The 24,020-nt window shown below is 45.6% G+C and overlaps 2 protein-coding genes across 2 annotated transcripts in view; one reads left to right on the top strand and one right to left on the bottom strand.

The window, feature by feature from the left end:
• Positions 1-544: 544 nt before the first annotated feature.
• padi2 (peptidyl arginine deiminase, type II) lies at positions 545-18,472 on the bottom strand (the record flags this gene model as incomplete). Its single annotated transcript, XM_084440683.1, has 16 exons — positions 545-778; positions 1,135-1,266; positions 2,093-2,172; positions 2,261-2,354; positions 2,865-3,012; positions 4,746-4,897; positions 5,429-5,536; positions 7,190-7,301; positions 7,719-7,822; positions 9,667-9,857; positions 10,182-10,334; positions 10,447-10,564; positions 10,942-11,003; positions 13,523-13,592; positions 15,710-15,881; positions 18,384-18,472. 16 exons carry the CDS (start codon positions 18,470-18,472, stop codon positions 545-547), a joined length of 2,019 nt encoding a protein of 672 aa, XP_084296809.1.
• A 2,213-nt stretch (positions 18,473-20,685) lies between these two features.
• The window catches only part of lrig2 (leucine-rich repeats and immunoglobulin-like domains 2), a gene marked incomplete at its 3' end in the record, with an annotated part of 16,936 nt that continues 13,601 nt past the window's right edge, over positions 20,686-24,020 (top strand). The window contains exons 1-6 of the mRNA XM_084441329.1: positions 20,686-21,341; positions 21,601-21,675; positions 21,877-22,011; positions 22,386-22,529; positions 22,741-22,884; positions 23,251-23,394. Of these exons, the coding sequence (XP_084297455.1) occupies positions 21,148-21,341; positions 21,601-21,675; positions 21,877-22,011; positions 22,386-22,529; positions 22,741-22,884; positions 23,251-23,394 (836 nt within the window). The 5' untranslated portion in view covers positions 20,686-21,147. The remainder of the gene's footprint in view (positions 21,342-21,600; positions 21,676-21,876; positions 22,012-22,385; positions 22,530-22,740; positions 22,885-23,250; positions 23,395-24,020) is intronic.

Genomic DNA, 24,020 nt, shown 5'->3' with positions numbered 1-24,020 from the left:
ACGATTATAGTAAATGTATTTGATTCAAAGGGGATCCCAAAGACTGGAATCATGAAGGCTGTTCTTGTGAATGTAGTTACAGTACTTGTATTTCAGCCATTTTTAACTCATCAGAACGGGTTATCAAGAGGTTCTCGCCAGACTCTGGAAATGCTTGAGTGTTGCGCCCTCTAGTGGCTCCAGATGATCACAACACTCGGCCGCTGTGGGGCTCATCCCTGCCTCGGAGATAAGGAAAAGGCACCGTTGCCAATCCAAAAACAGTAGATCCACATCCAACCTGTAATGTGCTTGGTTCTGACGATTGTATTTATGTTCTTGTTGAGTCCGCTTGAGCCCTTGTTCACAAGTCTTGTTTGTAAATATTGCATTGTATTTCACCCTTTTGTAAATAAAGCCAAGAAAGTTGAATAAAGACTGATGGGCGTACAGTACGAAGCTAGCAGCGGTGTGGTCCTTCTAACCTCCCTTAAACACCTGCTTCACCTTGTCATAGTGTCCCAGCACCCCCTCATCCACTCCTCTGCCCCCACCCCCCCGGTCCTCACATCTCCAGGTTCCACCACCTGAAGGGGAAGGGCTCCCGGCGCACGTTGGAGCCGCAGTGCACCTCGCCCAGCAGCTGGTGGTAGGAGGCGAAGTCGTCGATGAAGGTGCAGCGGAGCCCCAGGGCCCCCATCAGGGAAGTCATCTCCGCCTCCAGGGCGCAGCGGCCCCCCACCCGCGGCCCGAAGGGCTTGGGGACGCCCAGGTTCTTCCCCAGGACGATCATGTTCACCTGGGAGGGGAAAGACAGCAGTGGCTGGGGGTTAGGGAAGGGTCGGGGCTATGGCTAGGGTTACTGTAGAGTTGAGATTGAGGCTAGGCCGGTCCACTACTCAAGCACCTCGGTTAGACAATGCACCGTAGCTGCATTTCTTAGTTGAGACGCAGGGGGACAGCTGCTTCGATCGTGAGCGTGAGAGCAAATTCTAGAGTTTGAGAATATGCCCTATAGTGAACAGTAATGTGCAGTAGCCTATGTATTGTACAATGTTGAGAACAATATTTGAAATATCCTGCCATATTTTGGTCAGTGTCCTGTGGGTGTAGCGTGGTATGCCAGACCAGTAGGGGGCATCCTCAGGTACTCACCATATCGGGGTAGTAAGCCACCGCTCTTCTCTCACCCTCCATCACCTTGAAGAGGATGGGCAGGTCGATGATGTCGTCGTCCTCCAGGCCTAGTTCTCTCTTCAGCACGTCTCTGTTCCAGTCTATACAGCCCTGGGAGAGGAGGAGGCGTCGTCATGGATGGACCAGGCACAGCAACACATAACAGTATATTAACTACCGTCAACCCAATTCTAGCCTAGGAGATAGACAACCCAGATCAGATGCAGATCAGATGCAGAGTTAAATGGTTTGCGGCACAAACAAGCCAGATTTACACCTAAAAGACCACAAATATCTCTTTTCCAAAAAAAAAAATCAAACAAAGACCAGGATTTAAGTGTTTCACTATACTGTAAACCTAAGCATTGTTTTTGGTTGTGGTAAACCACGGATCACCATGGTTGGATGGCCTAAAACATCGAAGCTGGTATACATACAGTACATGTACAGTATTATAAGATGCCCCTAGTGTTTGGTCTTTCAACCATAATCTGTTCCAGTAGCCTGTCTCCAAGCCTAGTCTAACAGGGTTGTCTGTCTCCAAGCCTAGTCTAACAGGGTTGTGTGTCTCCAAGCCTAGTCTAACAGGGTTGTCTGTCTCCAAGCCTAGTCTAACAGGGTTGTGTGTCTCCAAGCCTAGTCTAACAGGGTTGTCTGTCTCCAAGCCTAGTCTAACAGGGTTGTCTGTCTCCAAGCCTAGTCTAACAGGGTTGTGTGTCTCCAAGCCTAGTCTAACAGGGTTGTGTGTCTCCAAGCCTAGTCTAACAGGGCTGTGTGTCTCAAAGCCCAGTCTAACAGGGTTTTCTGTCTCCAAGCCTAGTCTAACAGGGTTGTCTGTCTCCAAGCCTAGTCTAACAGGGCTGTATGTCTCAAAGCCCAGTCTAACAGAGTTGTCTGTCTCCAAGCCTAGTCTAACAGGGTTGTGTCTCTCCCTCACCTGGACATAGTTGTTTTCTGCCTGCAGCTGGTCATCCTTTAGAATCTCATCTACTGTTATTTGAAGTTCTTCTTCCAGACCTGTGAGGAGTTGGATAACACACACACACTTGATGCAGTGTGTTAAAACAAAGACTGGCCATGGGTCCCAAACTGAGGGTCTACCTACCTTCAAACATTTTGGCACTTCCATGCCCATTGTTTTGTAAGCTCTTGAATAGTTTGTAGCCTGCGTCAGGGCTGGCCAACAGCAGCCGGAAGCCCTACACACACACACACACACACACACACACACACACACACACACACACACACACACACAACAGTGGGGCTTAGACCAAAGACAACAGTGGGGCTTAGACCATCACACACAACAGTGGGGCTTAGACCAAAGACAACAGTGGGGCTTGACCATCACATCCCAACCAGGGAGCTTAGGGCATGCTGTGACTGATACTGACATATAGCAGTTATCCAGCCTGTGTGTGATCAATATTTCCATCATCTAGTTCATTGAATTCATAGAAGAACTGAAAGTATTGTTTTTGCATATTATTTTTCCTTATTAATTAACTTTGGCATTATGTGTGTAATCTTTCATTTTACAGTAAATTAATTAATGCATATACAGTATATAACCATCATTTAACCAAGTAAGATGACTGATGACCTTTTTTTTTTTTTTCTTTCATATAATATAGTCTAGCTCTTGTTGTGCTTGTGTGTATTCTAAGGGAGTATTTCACATGAAGAGGCTGTTTCACTCTGCTGACCTTTCTGTCAGGTGCCGGCACGAACGTCATGAACTCGTCAACATGGCCCACTTGCAGCCAATCGGAGTAGAGCGCTATGGGCTCCTGGACCTTCTGGGCCCACAGGAAGTCCTGCACCACGCGGGTCATGTTTCGTCCCTGGACGGCCCTGCAGGGGGGTGGGGAGGAGACGCATTTCACACCTGCTGCTAGTCACAGACATTCAGAAGAAAAAGAAACTCCGGTATTCGCATAACTTCATTGTATTTTTTTCTGGATCTACCAACATAATAATAATAATAATAATAAATTACATTCATCAGAATCCGTTTATTGCCATGCAGTTTTACAACGTACTAGGAATTTGCTTTCGGACGTGGTGCATAACATTGAGCTAAAGAGCGAGTACAAAATGCTAGTGCAAAAAAGGATAAGCTAACAAAAAGAACAATATACAAAAAGTAATGCAGTCAGTATAGTGAGTATGCAGTGTAATGTGTAAGTGAGGGTGTGTGTGTGAGTGCGGTGCGTCCAATACATACATTCAGGTCATGTGCAAGTGTCTATAGACAATGTCTCTCAACGGTGGTTGAGTATTTATATACTGTAGTGCCTTTCAAAAGACCCAAGGATGCTTTACATACGGTAGTAACAGAAAAGAGACAAGTCAGACAGACAAACAGAGACAGACCAGCACAAAAACAGCACAGAAACTAATTTACCAACTAACTAACTAGCTAAATAGCTAATTTACTAACTAACTAACTAATTTACTTACCAACTAACTAATTTACTAACCAACTAGCCAAATTACTAATTTACTAACTAACTAACAACACTTTGGTCAGTCCATCCTTTGACAGGGTGTAACACTGCGACAGTGACTTGTTTTTTTGCTTTAGAGGCACTCCTCACAGACATACCATGTGTATCTACTGTACATACTCATAAATACTGGTCATGTCTAAGGGGTCAGAAATACTTAATCATTATCAAGAGCTTTGAGTCGGTCAGTTAACAGTAAGTCATTGTATTCACTTGAGAGTGGTACGGTAAGGCCCTGGGTTATTGCTGAATCGATCACCATAGCAAGCTGTGTTTGTCATGAGGGAACAGTGACTCACCATAGACGACACTAAACCCTGCTAGCCAAATCTTTCCCTAGACCACTCCCCTACTACGTGTGGATTTAAAACTTGTCACATTGTTTTTGGGGCCCATGCTTACTCATACACTACGCTCTAACATACACGTAGGCAGGGTAGTGGTGAAGTAGCCTTGTGAGTCCATCCTGATGTTGTGAGCTCATATTCTGTTTCGGTAGTGGAACTGAGGAGGGTGTGAGGGGAGAAGGAAGGAAAACACAATGTATGCGCGTCCTGTGTGACGTTCTCGCCAGACTGGGCAGGCGAGTGTCAACGTTGGGTAACGTCGGGGAAGGGGAAGTCAGAAAAGTCATGAGGAGATTGTCTAGACTCTACTGTATGAAATGTCAAGCCACACCAGCTGATGTGCCACCTATCTTGGGCATCCTGCGTTGGATTTGGAGGGATTCTGATAAATGACTGTTAGCGTTGTGTGTAATAGGAGGACACACATGTTTGTTTCTCAACCCGAGGGAAAGAGTGTGATTTATGTGAGTAAAATGAAAGTGAGAAGCCTATATTTTCAGAATAGCAGTGACACTGGTCTGTCTGTACTCTCCATGCACGAATAAACTGTTTTCCTAACGGTTTTAAAATCTCAAAGTCTTTGCAGTTATTCCATGACAATGGTCTCACAAGGCTAGTGGTAAAGTGCACACTGAAGGGAGAGAGTGTGTTTGTGTGTGTGTGTGTGTATGCGTGTGTGCGCGTGTGTGTTGGGGGGGCGGAGGGGTGGAGTCAGTGTGGATGAACTCACGTGGGGAAGGCGACCCCAATGATGATCCGCCCCAGGGGGAACTCTCTGCCGTTCACGGTGACAGGAGGGCTCACCTCCAGGTTCCCGAAGGAGTCCAGGCTGTTCACCTGCTCCCTCTCCGCCAGCCTTGTCACGTAGCCAAAGTCTGGGCCCTAAGGGGTCAACAGGCAAGGCAGGCAGGGGAAGGTTGGTACACACTTCTCCATACCACCACCCACCAGTAGGGTTAAGGTTAGTAATGTCATAGTTCTTGCCAGTAGTGTTAGGGTTAGTAATGTCATAGTTCTTGTCAGTAGGGTTAGGGTTAGTAATGTCATAGATTCATGAGTCAGCCTCTAAACGCTGCGCTCAACTAGAGACTGAAGACATTCATCCAGATTTCGTCGCTAAAAGTGGGTGGAAACAATTTGTGAGATTGAAAAAATCCTGCATTGCAGAACCAATCCAATGGTCCTTCCTAATGCGGTGAAGGTTTTGATTCTCCGCTCCAGTCTGTTTGGAGGACATAATTTCCTGTAAGGCGGGTCTTTCACCCTATTGGAGATACAGGCAGTGGTTCTGATTGGTAGCGTCGGTTTTCGTGCTGTTCTAGCGACGGTTTTGAATGGAGATGTCTCCAGACTTTTGGAGGCGGACATCTGGAAAGTCTGGTATCGCGAGACTAGTGATGTCATAGTTCTCACCAGTAGGACATCGTAGGGGAAGTCCTGCAACGGTCCGTCTCTTGGAGAGTCCAGCACCACAGGGAAACGCTGGTGAGGAGAGTCTATATAGCCAAACTCTAGCTCATCCTGGAAGGGAAACCACCATTTTAACAGTACAACGATACATTATAACCCCGCTCCCTGTTGGATTGGACAACACTACATGTGCTATTATCTGTGCTATTATCGGTGTTCTGAAAATTTGGCCTACCTCCTCAGGATGACCTACCACCCGTTATATCATGTTTAATTGAGGGGTAGCGCGTCCTGTCAGGTAGAAAATGTTGATAGACATTTGAACTGACAATAATGGGCCGTAGGGCATTCTGATAGACATTTCCTCTCTGACAGGATGCGCTACCCATGGTTTAAGCACAATATAATAGGTAATAGAGCATTCTGATAGATTTCCTACCTGAATGTCTATCAGAATGCCCTTTAGTGTGCTTACCTACCTGAATGTCTATCAGAATGCCCTTTAGTGTGCTTATAGCGCAGCCTGTCAGAGAGGCATCCATACTAGATTAATGTACCCAGCCTACTGTCTCTAACACTTATGCATAGTCAGCATAGGCTACTGTATATTGTGAACATTATCTATTTATATTTGTATACAGCTGTGGCAGAGTAGGATGAGCTGTTTGAAACCATCTGTGTTGTGAACTTTAAACTTTGACCCCACTTTGGTGGGTCCAACCCATTCCCCCTGAACAGTATAAATACCCAGGCTCTTTCACATGTTTGGTGTTGCACCTGAAGAGGGCCACGCCGGCCCAAACCTGCTTCATTAAATCACTGTGGGAGCTTTTGAAACAGTGTGCGGACCTCTCTTCTCAGTTTTACTCTTTTTGATCGAGCACCTGTTACTTTTGCAATCTTGGATGTGTGTGCATTTCTACGCTCCTACGAACACTGAGTAACACCAGTAACACCTGTAACACCAGTAACACCAGTAACACCGATAACCACGGCAAGCCTAGTCCCACGATGATCCCCCCCTCTCCCCACTGACTCTTGACCCTTGGCACCACTTGCACACCGCTGATTGTGCTGCATGTCTGGCACACACATTGTATGAATAAAACATGACACATGCATCACACTACACTATGCACACACACTGTACACACCCTCACCACACTCCAATCTGTATATGTTGTGTATTTTAAATGTCTTTCTCTTTTTTGGGATATATTGTATTTTATATCTGCACTGTCCTATCCTGTCCTGCACCTTGTCTAATGCCATCTCCATCAGTGTATGCATCATCAACCTACGCAAATTCTTAGTATGTGTATTCGCGGCACGCTTTAGGACCATATAAACAACGTCTCAGCTTTGCTAAAGGGGGTGGGGGTCATCAAATCCAAATTTTGCCTTCAGCACCAAAATGGGTAGAGCCGGCCCTGGCCATCAACATACCATACTGTGTTTATGACGTCACCATACAGTCATATTACTATGCCACCTAGAACCAGGTTCTTGGTCTCTAATCAGACACGTAATCATTCATTGATTCACTGTTTGATTCATTGATTCATTCACTTGAACCCTCACTGTCTGCCTTCCTTGTATTGACTACTCGGTCTCATCAGAGGACAAGGATGTGGAGAATGTTAGCTGATGAAGTACTGTAGCATCAGATAACATTTACTCAAAGGGTTTGTTTGTCAGACCAAGGTTAACGTGATGCTATCGCAGCACGGTGTGAACCGGGCCGTCCCTGTCTTGACCGTTTACCTGCATCCAGCGGTCACCCCTGTGCATGTACTTGTGACAGACGGTGAGCTTATGGCCGCCATCCTGCACCAGTCTCCGCATGCCCTTCAGGAACTGGTAGTTGTCAGACGTGCTGGGAGGTTACCAAGCCAACGACAGTTAGTACCGGCCACAGCTGCCATCGTCATCGCCAAAAAAAAAGTCTATCGTCATCAACAATCCTAGCTAACTCTCTTTGTCTTTATACATCGGTTATCATACCTATCATTTAACTGAGGTTTTGGACGGATGTCATCCATGTTATGGTGCAATAGGATAGTTGTAGTGGGATGGGATTTTGTTAAAGTATTTGAAATTGCATTTACAATTGTATTTTGTATAACTTATAATTCATAAAAATACTTTGAGAAAAAAAAAACAAAAAAAACAAACAAAGCTTCATCATCATCAATCATTCACACCATCGCTGCTTCCACCATCGTCGTCGTCATCATTTCATTGCAATATCCGCCGTCATCGTCATGTCGTCACCTGCGTGTGGGTGTCTCACCTGCAGACGAACACCTCCAGCGGGTTGAGGGTGTTGGGGGTCATGATCCAGGGGGCCACCCTGAACACCACGCTGTCTGTGAAGATGGGCATCTCAGGGAAGCCCTGCATCAGATACCAGAACAATATTCATCTGTCTGACTTTTGAGAGGCACCTCTTAATGATCTACAGACACTCAGACTAGCAACTGCAACTCTGTTGATGCAATATGCAGTGATTGGTTAGGTTTGGGTTAGTGAACTAGTGATTGGATGTTTGTTTGATAGCTGGGCGAGCTTCTATAGACCCTCTCCCACACGGGGGAACCTCAACACGACCTGAGCTACAGATGTGGGAAGTTAGAAATGTCACATGCTGCAGCATTTCACCTTCGCGGTATTTGGCAGAGAAATCCCATTGGAAATCTCGTGGGATTTCAGACGGTGTTATTTCGTTTTAGTGATGCACCACCGCCAGGTGGCGTCTTTGAGTAGATTTAGCAGGCTGGGTGTTCAGCTGGGCTCAGTGTTTTTCTCCTATAGTCTACGAATGAATCATCATTAAATTTCACATTCTTTAATTTAAATGCTCTGTTGTAAAGCACTTTGAACTGAATTTCTGTATGAAAGGTGCTATACAAATAACGTTTAATTGTTATTATTACCTTGTTCTCAAACACGTTTTCTCCATCTGGATGTAATTTAATTATTACGAACACCTATATCTAGGCCTACAGTAGCCTATCTATCTCGGTAACTGACGTCGGGTCAAGACGTGGTGGCTTTTAAGTCAAATGCGCAAAATAACAGTATTGTAAATATATTTGTTAGTAAAGATGTGGTGAACGTGAGGGTTTTGCATTTTGTTTCTGGAACACATTCAACTGGTAGGCTATTCGTAAACCCCGGAAGTACATTTGAAGACGGGGCACCGACTTATGTAGCCAAGTCTGAGCGCAGTAGGCTATATGGCTTCAGCACGATACAAAGGAAAAATAAGCTTGATCGACTTGTGGATCCATACAAAATTGACATAGTCGCCATGAGTAAAGATCACTCATTGCCAATCATATCTATCCGGACATTAACTATCTTGTGCATAGATAGCGGCAGGTTTGACAGTGAGTGCGTTCACATGCACAATAAACACAAGATTTTGTTATTTGAATGATCTTGAATATATATATATTCAAGATCATTCAAATAAGAAAATATCGTGTATGTTTTAATTTATTTATACCGGCCGCCAGCCGTTCAATGAACGGCTATAGGGAATGCGCAGTTTTGCGCTGGCTACAGCCTATTATATGCATAGTTTCGCGCTATGTAGGCTATTATAAATAAGTATTATTCATTGGGTGAGCTTGGACTCGCTGGGGACTGGTGGAGAGACGCAGAGCCTCCCCAGACGCAACGTCCTCCAGTTGGCTGAAGAGCTGCGCGCTCTGGCGTCCAAACAGCCACCGGCGGCGCCCCTCGCAGTGTCCACAGAAGAATACCCCCCCCGAAAAATACCTGCATGGTGAAGACAAGCTGCAGCAAGAACAGAACTGTCTACCAATGCATGAAGTGCACCATAGCTGTCTGTGGCAGTTGCACTGCCAAGTTGCAGAGGATATGTGCGAAGTGTATTTGAGCTGCCAAAACTGTTAAATCATTCCCCATGTAGTTCACTATGAGTCGCACTCAATACATCCATGGTAGCACTACATAGGGAATAGGGAGTGAGTGAACCATTTCAAACACATCTCTGGTCAGCTCCGTTAGCCATCTTACTCGTCCTGATATATGAGAACACTCAGTTAGCCTACTGTATTAAACTTCTACTTGTCCCGACAGTTAACAGATGAGCTACAGCAATGGGTCAATGAGTAGTATTACTGCGCATGCGAGCGGTGGTGCGGAATGCCGTAAAGCGCCTGTTAGAATACCGCGGGTCAAGTTACATTCTTATGTTCTCACATCTGTACCTGAGAGCTGGGCTCTAGAAGACTGAGGTTGATTCGGACGAGGCCGTCAAAGTCCTTGTCGAGGAACCGGAGGCCCTCCACGTAGAACTTCTTCTCCGCATTCTCCCCGGGGTAAGAAACCTCCTGTGACAGAACCTCCTTGTCCAAAACCAGGGGGTACTCCTTCACAAAGGTGCTGAAGAACAGGTGCTCTGCAAGAACAAGAAATACAGCATAAACACCCTCACTGGAGTGCACTTTCTTGTGGCCTGCTTGACCAAAACCTTTTTGGTTGAAAACGTTGCATGAGAATAAAACCACGAGGGGGCACATTCCGGTATCATCCTCTGCTCTAGTACCCTGCACCTCGCTAAGTTAGCTGGATGTGCCTATGAAAGGGAAGTGAAGGGGAAGGAACCACGGTTTGAAATGGAATGCGGCCCTGGCCAGAAGCCTATGGAAGGGAAGCGAAGGAGAGTGAAGGGGAGGAAAGCGCTGTCTGGAATGTGGCCCTAGCAGGGTAGCAGGCTACTCACTCAGGCTGTGGAACACGCCCTCTGTGGACTTGTGGCTGAAGACGCGGATGCTCTCTGCGTCTCCCTGGGAGACGTGCATGCTCAGCTTGAACCCGCTCGGCAGGCTGGGGGGGCCCCTGGTCCTCAGGAGCATGGGGGACATGTCCAGGAGATCTGGACGGCACGCGCACACACACACACACACACACACACAGTACTGGGTGTCTTCACCACTGTTCGGAACTCGCTGGGTGGGTTTACTCGCTGGGCAGTTGTCGTCGGTTACCTGAGACCCTGCTGACTTCCCTGCGCTCGCTGTCCAGTCTCTTCCCATAGATGCGTTCCGAGTCACAGTTGACCAATAGGATGGCCCCGTGCCCGTTGGGACCCCAAGTCCAGGATCCCTGGAGTGTAGAGTACAGTAAACACCACATAAACATAATACATTTATATAATCCAAATTCTATCAAAACTGTCTTATTCAGGGACCAGAAACAACACCCCCCAGTCATACCAACTCATTTAGCACAGTCAATAGGATTTGCTTCTTGAGGGAAAAAACCCATTCCAAAGTACCCTGTGCATAACTGTACAGACAGGTTGCTGCTGTATTGTGTCAGTGTAATCTGATCCATTCACTCCTCCATTCATTTTCTGCCCCCTCCAGTGGATAACCGTGTCAGGTGTTGGTTAACACCAGAGAGACGGACGGACGGACAGACGGACACAGACAGACGGACACAGACAGACAGACAGACAGTGAGGCGGGCTGTTAGCTCACCTTGTTGGGGTTGTTCTTCTCAACCTTGCCATCCCGATCTGCATCCACGTCCAGAGAGATCTCTGCCAGAACGACAGGCCCTGATCGTCACCCGGCCGTACTGTACTGTGTGTTACTGTCCCGTACTGTGCTGTGTGTTACTGTCCCGTACTGTGCTGTGTGTTACTGTCCCGTACTGTGCTGTGTGTTACTGTCCCGTACTGTGCTGTGTGTTACTGTCCCATACTGTGCTGTGTGTTACTGTCCCATACTGTACTGTGTGTTACTGTCCCGTACTGTGCTGTGTTACTGTCCCGTACTGTGCTGTGTTACTGTCCCGTACTGTGTGTTACTGTCCCGTACTGTACTGTGTGTTACTGTCCCATACTGTACTGTGTTATTGTCCCGTACTGTGTGTTACTGTCCCGTACTGTACTGTGTTATTGTCCCGTACTGTGCTGTGTGTTACTGTCCCATACTGTGCTGTGTGTTACTGTCCCATACTGTGCTGTGTGTTACTGTCCCATACTGTACTGTGTGTTACTGTCCCGTACTGTACTGTGTGTTACTGTCCCATACTGTACTGTGTTATTGTCCCGTACTGTGTGTTACTGTCCCGTTCTGTACTGTGTGTTACTGTCCCATACTGTACTGTGTGTTACTGTCCCATACTGTGCTGTGTTACTGTCCCGTACTGTACTGTGTGTTACTGTCCCGTACTGTGTGTTACTGTCCCATACTGTGCTGTGTGTTACTGTCCCGTACTGTGCTGTGTGTTACTGTCCCATACTGTGCTGTGTGTTACTGTCCCGTACTGTGCTGTGTGTTACTGTCCCGTACTGTGCGTTACTGTCCCATACTGTACTGTGTGTTACTGTCCCGTACTGTACTGTGTGTTACTGTCCCGTACTGTGTGTTACTGTCCCGTACTGTACTGTGTGTTACTGTCCCATACTGTGCTGTGTGTTACTGTCCCGTACTGTGTGTTACTGTCCCGTACTGTGTGTTACTGTCCCGTACTGTGTGTTACTGTCCCGTACTGTGCTGTGTGTTACTGTCCCATACTGTGCTGTGTGTTACTGTCCCGTACTGTGCTGTGTGTTACTGTCCCGTACTGTACTGTGTGTTACTGTCCCATACTGTGCTGTGTGTTACTGTCCCATACTGTACTGTGTGTTACTGTCCCGTACTGTACTGTGTGTTACTGTCCCGTACTGTACTGTGTGTTACTGTCCCATACTGTGCTGTGTGTTACTGTCCCGTACTGTACTGTGTGTTACTGTCCCGTACTGTGCTGTGTGTTACTGTCCCATACTGTGCTGTGTGTTACTGTCCCGTACTGTACTGTGTGTTACTGTCCCATACTGTGCTGTGTGTTACTGTCCCGTACTGTGTGTTACTGTCCCATACTGTGCTGTGTGTTACTGTCCCATACTGTACTGTGTGTTACTGTCCCATACTGTGCTGTGTTACTGTCCCGTACTGTACTGTGTGTTACTGTCCCGTACTGTGCTGTGTGTTACTGTCCCGTACTGTGCTGTGTGTTACTGTCCCGTACTGTACTGTGTGTTACTGTCCCATACTGTACTGTGTGTTACTGTCCCATACTGTGCTGTGTTACTGTCCCGTACTGTACTGTGTGTTACTGTCCCGTACTGTACTGTGTGTTACTGTCCCGTACTGTGCTGTGTTACTGTCCCGTACTGTACTGTGTGTTACTGTCCCGTACTGTGCTGTGTTACTGTCCCATACTGTACTGTGTGTTACTGTCCCGTACTGTACTGTGTGTTACTGTCCCATACTGTGCGTTACTGTCCCGTACTGTGTGTTACTGTCCCGTACTGTACTGTGTGTTACTGTCCCGTACTGTGTGTTACTGTCCCGTACTGTGCTGTGTGTTACTGTCCCGTACTGTGCTGTGTGTTACTGTCCCATACTGTACTGTGTGTTACTGTCCCATACTGTACTGTGTGTTACTGTCCCGTACTGTGTGTTACTGTGTGTTACTGTCCCGTACTGTGTGTTACTGTCCCGTACTGTGTGTTACTGTCCCGTACTGTGCTGTGTGTTACTGTCCCGCACTGTACTGTGTGTTACTGTCCCGTACTGTGTGTTACTGTCCCTTACTGTACTGTGTGTTACTGTCCCGTACTGTGCTGTGTGTTACTGTCCCGTACTGTACTGTGTGTTACTGTCCCATACTGTACTGTTTGTTACTGTCCCGTACTGTGTTACTGTCCCGTACTGTGTGTTACTGTCCTGTACTGTGCTGTGTGTTACTGTCCCGTACTGAAGCTTACTATCCAACTGTAGATCTCAGTCAAAAAACATACACACAATATACTCTACGTGCCATAGAGTAAATAATAGATTGATCAATCAAAAAATGTAAAATATTAATTTAAGATCGAAGTGTATATCTGCACAAGCCATGCACGCGTACACACACGCTTGCGCACACGCACGCACGCACACACACACACACACACACAGACACAGACACACACACACAGACACACACACACAGACACACACACAGACACACACACAGACACACACACACACACACACACACACACACACAGACTTCCAAATAACACACCGACAGCGGTCAGGTGAATCAGCGCTTTGGCCAGGACCTCCTTTTTCTCTCCATAGAACTTGACCGACAGCTGAAAGAACAGAAAACAACAGACACCCCTGAGGAGCCATGATGGTACATGTTACACAGTATACTGTATAGAGGGCGGAGCCAGCCAACCGCCAACCACAGACGGGGTGCCATCGGAGCTTCCGTGATCGGTCACGCCAAAGAGGCACTCCCACAGTCAGACGCTGAGGGAATATTTGAGAAAGATCCCTGAGGAGATAACAGTACATACTGTATAGAGAACTGAGACTTCCAACTGGCACTCACATATCACTATGTACTGTATAAAAAATATTTTAAAGGGGCTGTTATATTATGAATCCTTTATTCCCACTGCCATAAAGATTTTAAACAAACTATGAGGAAGAACTCTTACACACGCACTATGCCACTTTGCACATAGTAATATTATGCTTATTTTTTAATGATTCCCTGTGCTGGTTTTAGGAATGTACTGTATGGTGTTGTGTTAACTTGTGTTGATTGTTGAGCCAGTCTAAGACCATTTTCTGTCACGACAGAAAATAAAAGTTCTGAATCTGAATCAAGTCTCTTGATGGGACGATTATCAACAATAGATTCAAGATCCAGGGTCTATTCAAGGTGGTTTATCTGTCAAATGTAAAAGGTCTGGGTGCCAAGTACAAGACATTTCCAGCAGAACTGGAGCAGTATTGTTTGACTTGTCAGGTTAAATCCTAATAACAGTGGAGAGACACACGTGGGCTTCCTTGAATGTGCTCAGTCACGTACAGAGATTAACATCGTTCCAGAAAGGGTCATGGCTGGCTAGGGCTTGAGATGAATGCTGTGTTTGTCTAGTGATTATTTCACAGTCACTGTGCTTTCAGACACTCAAGGCTAGACTCATCAAACCTCGAGCAACTTCAAAGTCAGAAGTTCCCAAGAATCCCTCGTCGTTTGCCTGTGTGACTGACCCACCCGGCACATTGACGTCACACCATTTTGTCTGGAACCTGCAGTGGTCAAGATCCTTGATGACACCAGGCTACCTGATCCAGCCAGATTTGAGGTTACCCAGATAAGCACAGTGTACTTTCCTGCAGTGCTGGGGACAGGTAGTACGCGTGGGAGTTACATCAAAACCCATTTCCCACTAAATTCCTGAGAGCAGCTGTTGATTTGCTGATATATTAATTAAGCAATTGACCACTCGAGGCAGTGGGTTACAGGGGATTTTACCACAGCTACGGGGCGTTGTTAGGCCCGACATGACAGCGGAGGGCCTAAAACCCCCGTAGCTGTGGTAAAATCCCCTGTAACCCACTGCCTCGAGTGGTCAATTGCTTTTCTACAACGGTTACTACATATATATATATATATATTCACAAAAAACACTCAGTAGTAACATTCAATCATTTATTTAATGATCATTCTTATCATTTTAGTATTTACAAAATCTTCCACGATAGGCTATTGCTCTGAATTAAATGGTTGCCAGGCAACATATAGCCTATCTCGCCTATTTGGGTTGGCCTTGTTCACATAGCCATAAGGCATAATTCGGGTGGTTCACGTTTATTTGAATATTTCCAGCCATGGTGCAGTTATTAAAACAGTTCTCCATAGCACTTGTTTTTGCTGGTAGGGGTGTGGAAGTGTTGGAGTCGAACTGATGAGTGCGTTATTGTAATAGGATACGAAAAAGGCGAGGTTGCTGCAGGTGGTTGCTACGCAAAGCATAGCCTACCGCTTGATTTTATCAATGGCCTCGTCAATAAGATTGACGGCGCATTAATACTAATTGTTATGCGGTCGCAGCAGTGGGTTACAGAGTATTTTACAACGGCTGCTAGCCAATCAGAATCAAGTATCCAAACTCTCCGTTGTAGAAATGAATGCTTTACTACCTGTAGCAGCTGAATGTTCAGCTGATGCTGCATTTCTGGGAGGCACAGTCCCCAAAGGGAAAATCAATCCTGACATTCTACCAGTGAAGATATGAAGATATGATTACAGTAGATACAGTGTGAACAGTCCATCAGTCAAGACCCTGTTTGGGGACCTACTTCAACCTGACCACGAGATCTGGCTTCTGAAGAAAAGTAGCATCGGAATCTTAACGTTGTGTACATCGGTTCTCTTCTTGGAACGTGCCCACCTGGTAAACAACGTTACCTTGCTGTCATTCTCCATCTCGCTGGGTGTGTCCATGGTGATGAGCAGGACCGAGGTGTCACAGAGAGGGATGGGGAGGAGGGGCCCGGTCTCCTGGGGGGGAGGCGTGATCCTGAAAGACACCTTGGGGCTGCATTTCACAGAGAAGTACCTGGAGCTGGGAGGGGCACTCCTGCCGGAGGAGGAGGAGGAGGGGGGTAGACACAGATACAGAGATGTTTGATAATGCTTTATTTTATTTTTTTTAAAAGTCACTGCACCAAGCAGAGGATGTGTACTGTATAACTTTTTGGGTGAGGCATGAAACGAAGAGACTCATGAAGCTCTGCTTTGAGCATTATTGACATACTGTATGTAAACCTAGCCTTCTGAGAGACGATCTTGATCTTGTGCGCTCACATATCCATAGAGAGAAGCAGAATGTGAGCTCACGAGATCAGGATAGTCTTACAAGGCCCATGAAAACCACTTCTCAGTTTCTTAGCCGCTGTAAAAGGCATGGCACAGTGGAACCCCCAAGTATGTGTGTGTGTGTGTGTGTGTGTGTGTATGTGTGTGTGTGTCCGTGCGTGGGTGCGTATGTGATTCATCATCTATTTTCAGAAGTAACAGGTGGCAGGCCACTGTGTTATTAAGTTACGTACATTGCAGTCAGATTCAGACAAGCATGACTGGAAACTCTTACATCTTACTGTAAGTGAATATGAAAACAAAAACAAAAAAACAAAAACGAAACGTAAGAAACACTGGACATGGGCCTGTAGCTATAGCAAGTGCATTGCCACTTTAACCGTGACATTTGTTGATCATTATGGACCTAAACTCAAGTTCCAGAGACCACTGAAGAGTATACTCCAGGTCGCAAGTCCCTGGACTCCCAAAGTCAATAAATAGTCAGTGCCTGGAACAAGTGAGGCTGTGCTTCCCGACGCCTTCACAGACGACATAGAGACAAGCAATATACACAGCCTGACACCTCAACTATAGTCACAATGGATAGTGTCCACTCACTGAGTGGGAGGAGTATCAGTAGAATCACTAGCCACCCAGCCTCCAGGGCAGAGAAATGACTCCAAAGTCAGGATGGGTTCATTTTACAACAGACAGTTTCTTGGTACACAGGTAGCTACATGATCTAACATTCACTGGAAGCATGTCTACTGTTGTCAAACCTTTGTTAATCACCGTCTATAAAACTATAATACACTGGAAATGTAGTATTATTTTACAAACTGACATGTCCTAGATACAGCCTGAAGCACAAACTGGCAAAACCAGTTTCCAGATTATAGAATCATGTTAACACGGTGATGCAGGTAAAGGGGGGGTCTGGATCCAAAGAGCGGATGGACTGACATTTGTTGTCACTATCATTTGTCTTGGTCATAACCACTCCACGACCCCAACACCAAGAGCTTTGTCCTGGCTTGACAGGGACAGACAGCATTGCAAGCTGACATCTTGCAGGGATAACAAAGAGAGTCTGTAGAAAGAGACGTGTCAGACGTCCACAGACTGCCTCCACTGTATACTGGATCATGAGCTCTGCCCACTGTAGCCTACTGAATGATATCACCATGCAGTGTTTGCTGACTGACACATTCTTCTCTGTTGTCCTCAAAAGACTAGGCAAACCATCCCACAGACTACACAGATCATCATTCACGGACTCAAATCACTGCCAAACACACATTTTATATTTTATATAAAGTTTTTATATTTAGAATTCCACATCTGTAACAGCATTACAGGGAACTGCTGTGTAACTAAGTGTTAGTTAAATATGTGAATTAAATAGTAAATCAAAACCAAAGCCATCACAGTTCAGTGTACAAGTAATAGTTTTTAAATGATAAGTTTCCAACATTATTCTACTGATGACCAATTCCATGCATAGCCAGAATATTGGTTACACATAGCCTAAATAAAGGCATAATTAATATGCCTAGGCCAACACAGTAGTTGATGCCCTCAGGAAAGATTAGAGTAGAATATAATTTGCTGAATTAAGGCCTAATATTTACCTTGGAATCAATAGGCTACCAATTCATATAAAATTTATATATTACAGAGCCATATATTAGTAGGTTCAACAGCTAAAACTGAACAGTGCAATTGAAAATGTAACAGTGGCCACAATTAACTCATGAATAAATACGACCATTGCGTATCTCTCTCTACCTTGCCATGTAGACGGTAAGCTCCGTACCGACCACGCACACGACTCTGCTTCTGCTCCCATAGTCAATCCTGAGAGTCCGCGAATGAAGCGTCTTCATAACGGTCTGCGATTTGGTTATTGCGGGCAACTAGTGAGAATGCATCTGAATCGCTGCTATATATTCCCCTCACGCTGACAGGAAGTCGCCTTGCTTAGGATTTACGTACAGTGACCAGCTAATTAATCCCCCCCTCCTACACACACACACACACACACACACACACACACACACACACACACACACACACACACACACACACACACACACACACACACACACACACACGTGGTAGGCTGCAGCTGCGACCACTAGTATGGGTGTTTATGCTATGAAGGGCTTATAATATTCAGAAGTATATAGTGTGTAGTAGACCTAGATGTCATTTGTAACAGTAACAGCCTAGATCACACATCACGGACCCTAGCAGCTGCTTTGTTTTTTGTTTTGTTTACCTGTTGAGGTTCACCTTCAGTCCACTGCCTACGACGAGCACAGCGCTCAAGGTGTTCTCCGTGTCGAGGCGGAATGTTCGTTGGTACATGTATTTGTTTTCTACTCTTCTTCGTTTCTGAATAAAAATGGGTAGCCCAGTCTCGGAAACTTGCTGCTGAGAAGCGTCCATGGTAATGCGTTTCGCCGGCCGATGGGATGGAGGTGAGGAGAGCTGTGGCAGGTAGGGTGTGTTGGATGTAGACACCTTCCTCACATTTACCTGCTTCCTCACGTGATCTAGAGAGCGCTGCAGCTACATGTGCAAACTTGACCTAATGTGCATGTTGGCTCTTGAATGAGAACATGTGCCAGACTGGTTTCGAGTTTATTTGCAGACAATGCAAATAGATTAATTAATTACATATTATGTAAATAATTCGATTAAATGGTTGACAGCCCTACAGATTATCTTCCAATAATTAAGCGTTTGGGAAAATGTAGTCCCAGACACGACCATCTTGTTTCTACACAGGTGTATCCATTTGTCTGATTGGCTCTACTGCATAGAATCCTAGTCGTGTCTGGGACTACATTTTCCCAAACCCTATACATACGCTTCTGTCTCCCTCTGGTGTACAAAAATTGCCATTACATTTAAATTCAAGTCGAAAAGTCTGAATCACAATATTCTTCTCGTCTGTATGGTTTTACCCCATTTTTCTTTTATTTGAGGACTAAAGCCCAATTTATACAGTATCACTTCAAGGCTACCTCAGTGTGCCTGAGCCAGCTAAACATAGTGCCCAGAGACACGAGTTTAGGCTATTGGGAATCTACATGTTACTTTCTCGCCTGAATAAATATTAAAACCTAATAAAGGGACATTAGCAGTGACATTAGCACTAGTGGAGCCAAATTAAAATAACCTGCTTTAATAAAAACAAGCAAACATTTGAACATAATGGCTCTTATCGCCTATAGACGATGATGGTGGTTGGTGACATTGTGGTGTTGGTGATGGGCGTACATTTTAATGTTTTCTGTATGCTTGACGTGTAGTAAACAAATTCCCCTTCTGGGGCAGTAAAGGTTTCAATTCAAAAAAATTCAATTCAATAGAACCTTTCTGGTGGAAATGGTTATTTGCTACCAAGTTTAGAGCCTAGAACCACAAAGCACCCTTATTTTGAGAGTGTATCTAATGAAGCTAATGTGCATGTTTGCTCTTGAATGAGAACATGTGCCCCCTGGTTTCGAGTTTATTTGTAGAAAATGCAATGCCAATTATCTTTATTCAAGGATGTTTATTTGTCATGTTTAATCTATTAACCTGGTCATTAATTTAATTAATTTACATGTCTGTCGTTACCAGAGGCAGGTCCCCAAACATTGCTCCTTGACTCATTTGGCCCTTGTCAATCATGGTATTTTCCATTTGGTGGAGAGGAGGATGAGGGACAAACTGAAGTCCATGCTGGACAACCCCTCTCGTCCCCTCTATAATGAGGTGTGGCAGATGAGGAGCTCCTTCAGCCACACGCTCCTCCCACCCCAGGGGCAATACAGAGCATTTCAGGTGCTCCTTTGTGCCATTGGCCATCAGACTCTGTATCTATATATTTCTTGTAATTTAATTAATATAATTTAATTCTAATATGTATATTCTCTATGCATATTCTTTATTCTGCTCTACTTTTTTCCTGCTGCCAAACTTCCCCTATGGGGATTAGTAAATATCTATGGGGATTAGTAAATCTATCTATCTATCTATCTATCTATCTATCTATCTATCTATCTATCTATCTATCTATCTATCTATCTATCTATCTATCTATCTATCTATCTATCTATCTATCTACGTTGCAGCTCTCAGACTACAGACTATCTCTAAATTATTATTAATATTATTATTTCCCTTTGTAAATGAGGCTTACATTGAAAACTGTAAAACCAAATTCTTAAATAAACGAATCACTTATTTTAGTAGTTCAGATATTGTACAGACACAATTAAGGGGGGCATGATTTTGTAGGCTAGGTGGCTACAGTGTAGGAAGATTCGTAAAGTTTGAATACCCTAATTGATATCAAAGAGAATATAATACAGCACTCTTTTGCTTATATTCTGCATTAGGAATGCCCTTTTTGACATATATCAACAATAAAAGCCAATCCAATCAGGTAAAAGAACATTTTTGACGAACATGCATACGGACCAATCAGACAGCGGTAAACAACAAGCTGGGAGGGGTCTGGACGGGGTATCCTATGTCATCAACGCAAGGCGCTTTTGTTGTTCCTCCGAAGAAAGATCAATCTGGGAAATTAAACTTCCAAACTATTATAACCCGACAATCTGGGTTTCTTCAAACTAGATGACGACCCGTTAAATCATACCAAGGTTGAGTTAGACTGTTAAAATGGTGGCAGATTGTGTTTCTTGAAGAAAGTAGACTGCTGTTAGCTGGATAGCTAAGGATAGCTAAGCTAGCACTACGAGCCACTTGGAGAGTTGTGTGTCGAGATTGGAAGCGGAAGGAAATCCAGATCCTGAGGCAGGGAAGAAGGAAAAATTCTGTGCTTGGATGCTTTGTGCAAGTTGGCCAAATGTGTTTTTGCGGTGAAATACGGCCAATGGGCTTTACGACTCATGTAGAAGAAGGCGTATATACAATTCGTATCAAGTTATAGGGATAATTTGGTTTTGAGACGTTTTCCAATAGTTTTTTGGCTAATCAAGCTAGCCACGTATTGGTAGCTAGCTAGCAGTTAGCACTTAGCTAAGATGGCGGAATGCTGGACCGTCCCCCAGGCCAAAACGTTAGTCGTCTTGTTTTTGAGCCTGACTGCATTGGGACTGGAATCCTGTCCGTCTCCATGCTCTTGTCCGAGGGGATCAGACGATGTCAAAGTCCTGGATTGCAACAGAAAAAAGTTGTCAACGCCGCCCCTGGATCCACCAGATGGGATAACCTCTGTGTAAGTTGGTCTGATCACTAGCTAAGCTAGCCTTGCTAACTCATGTGGCTAAGGCTGCACGGATATTATCTTGTTTCGGAGTAATAACCTCTGCTCGTATTGATATCATATGTTTGGAATATGTCAAAAAGTCCGTTACCAATATTTGCCAACGTAGATCCACTGGATAGTGGGTCCCTAAAGTGGATGCCAAGTCAGTTGCTAGACCCTCTTAAAGATGGTAAATGCAATTCTTCTAATGATATTCTTAATTTTCCAGAACCATGAACCACAACGAACTGACAGCTGTCCCCTTTCTTGGAGAAGTCACCTCTAATATCACCAGTCTGTCACTGTAAGTCAAAGCTACTCATGTACAGTATAACGTCAGTGGTCATATTTACAAACCTACACACATTTGAATCCTGTACTCTAGTTTGAGGATGTGTCAGAAAGAAGCCTATAAAAGTATGTCTCTCACTTGTCCACTTGGCATAGCTACTCTACACCATACAGAGAGCTGGATGTTAGATCAGACAGTTTGTTTTTGTTCCAGGGTCCACAACAGGATCTCAGAGCTGCTGATGCATCATCTGCATCCCTATGTTTCCTTGGAGACACTGGACCTGACGTCCAACTCGATACTGGAGATCAAGGCCGGCGCCTTTCCCTCCATGCAGCTGAAATACCTGTAAGTCCCGCTGCTTTGAAGCTCCTCCCCATCCCCGCGCATGCCTTTGAAGCTCCTCCCCATCCCCGCGCATGTCTTTGAAGCTCCTCCCCATCCCCGCGCATGTCTTTGAAGCTCCTCCCCATCCCGCGCATGTCTTTGAAGCTCCTCCCCATCCCCGCGCATGTCTTTGAAGCTCCTCCCCATCCCTGCGCATGTCTTTGAAGCTCCTCCCCATCCCCGCGCATGTCTTTGAAGCTCCTCCCCATCCCCACGCATGTCTTTGGTCTAGTAGGAGCCGGTGGTCTGATCGCGTGAGACGAGAGATGTCACTCTTCTGGGACAGAGGAGTGAACTCATTGGACGCCCGTCGTCCCGCCTCTTTTGTCTCCCAGGAACTTGAGCAACAACAAGATCAACACCCTGGAACCGGGCTGCTTCGACAACATCTCCAGCACGCTGCTGGTTCTGAGGCTCAACAGGAACCGCCTCACCGCGCTGCCTCACAAAGTCTTCACGCTCCCACAGCTGCAGTTCCTGTGAGTGAGGCTGTTATGGTACTGGTTATCGGTAGTTAAAACAAATGCAGCTCGATTTGACATGTCTGAGCAGTGTGCAGGGCATGAATGACCAGACCCGTCGTGACAAATACTTCCTTTCGTCGGTTTGAGATTTGATTGTCAGAAGTATTTCTGCTCCATTATAGAAACCAGATTATTTTTTAACCCACCTCTTTGAACTCATTTCCAGGGAGTTAAAACGCAACAAGATCAAGATAGTTGACAGCCTGACGTTCAAAGAGATGGACTCTCTGAAATCGCTGAAGATGCAGCGGAATGGGATTACTAAACTGATGGACGGCGCCTTCTTTGGCCTCAACAACATCGAGGAGCTGTGAGTGCCGTAGCGCTGCCTTGTAGGGCCAGTTATCTAGTCGCAGACGAGCTGTAGTCCAGCACTAAGACACTCTTCAAATGGAGGACCTCCATTGACGTGGTTGTGCATTTCGATCTTTGGGATACAAGTTGTCGACCTCGTTTGTCTGTATTTAAACCATCACCTCTGTTTTAAATCACCTCTGTTTTCAATCGCCGTCACATTTCATGATGATCACTGTAGCCAGCGCCACCAGCCCTGATCAGCCACGGGGCCGGGGGTTAAAACACCCGCGTCCGCCACGGCGAGAAACCATACGGCCGACGTAGCGAGAAGCTCCGAACGCCCCTGACGCTCGTTCGTCTGTTTCTCTGCGTTCCTCAGGGAGCTGGAACACAACAACCTGACGGAGGTCAACAAGGGCTGGCTGTACGGCCTGCGCATGCTCCGCCTCCTACGCGTCAGCCAGAACGCCATCGCCGTCGTCCGGGCCGACGCCTGGGAGTTTTGTCAGAAGCTGGAGGAGTTGTGAGTGACCGCTGCCTTCCTCCCCCCCTGAACCCAACCCCACTGTCTCCACCCCCCCCCCCCGAACCCAACCCCACTGTCTCCCCCCCCCTGAACCCAACCCCACTGCCACTCATTTCTCAAAGTCACATAACTCGCAAACGGCGCATGACTGGACTCTTGCTCGCGGCGAGGCGTGTGGAATGTACTCCGCTTATTGTGAATGTGAGGCGTTTTAGACGACGCCGCTGTAGCGCCATCGTAGTGGCGTTGGTTGATGTTTGAGCGGGCTGAACTAGCGCCGGGAGGCTGAGGTAGTTTCCTCCTCTCCACATTACATGACATTAGTCATTTAGCTGACGCGTTTGTCCAAAGTGACTTACAATAATTGCATTGAACGTAGGTAAAGTCAGTATACTACTACTTGCCAGAACTCACAAGTGCATCTCCTTTCTAAAACAAGTGACTAAGAGCATAATCTAGTGCTGAAGACAAAGTGCAAGAATTGCAAACAAAAAATACTGTTCAATACGACCCGCGTTCTGGATAAATGGTCTTTTTTTTTAATTTAAACTTAAAATCAAGCAATCATGTTTTGGTGTTTGAATAAAAAGATATGAAAGATATAAAAGATTATGAACATTTAC

The sequence above is a fragment of the Borostomias antarcticus genome (genome assembly GCF_949987555.1).
Source record: "Borostomias antarcticus genome assembly, chromosome: 7".
NCBI classification, from domain to species: domain Eukaryota; kingdom Metazoa; phylum Chordata; class Actinopteri; order Stomiiformes; family Stomiidae; genus Borostomias; species Borostomias antarcticus.
This window is presented reverse-complemented; position numbering and strand designations above follow the sequence as displayed.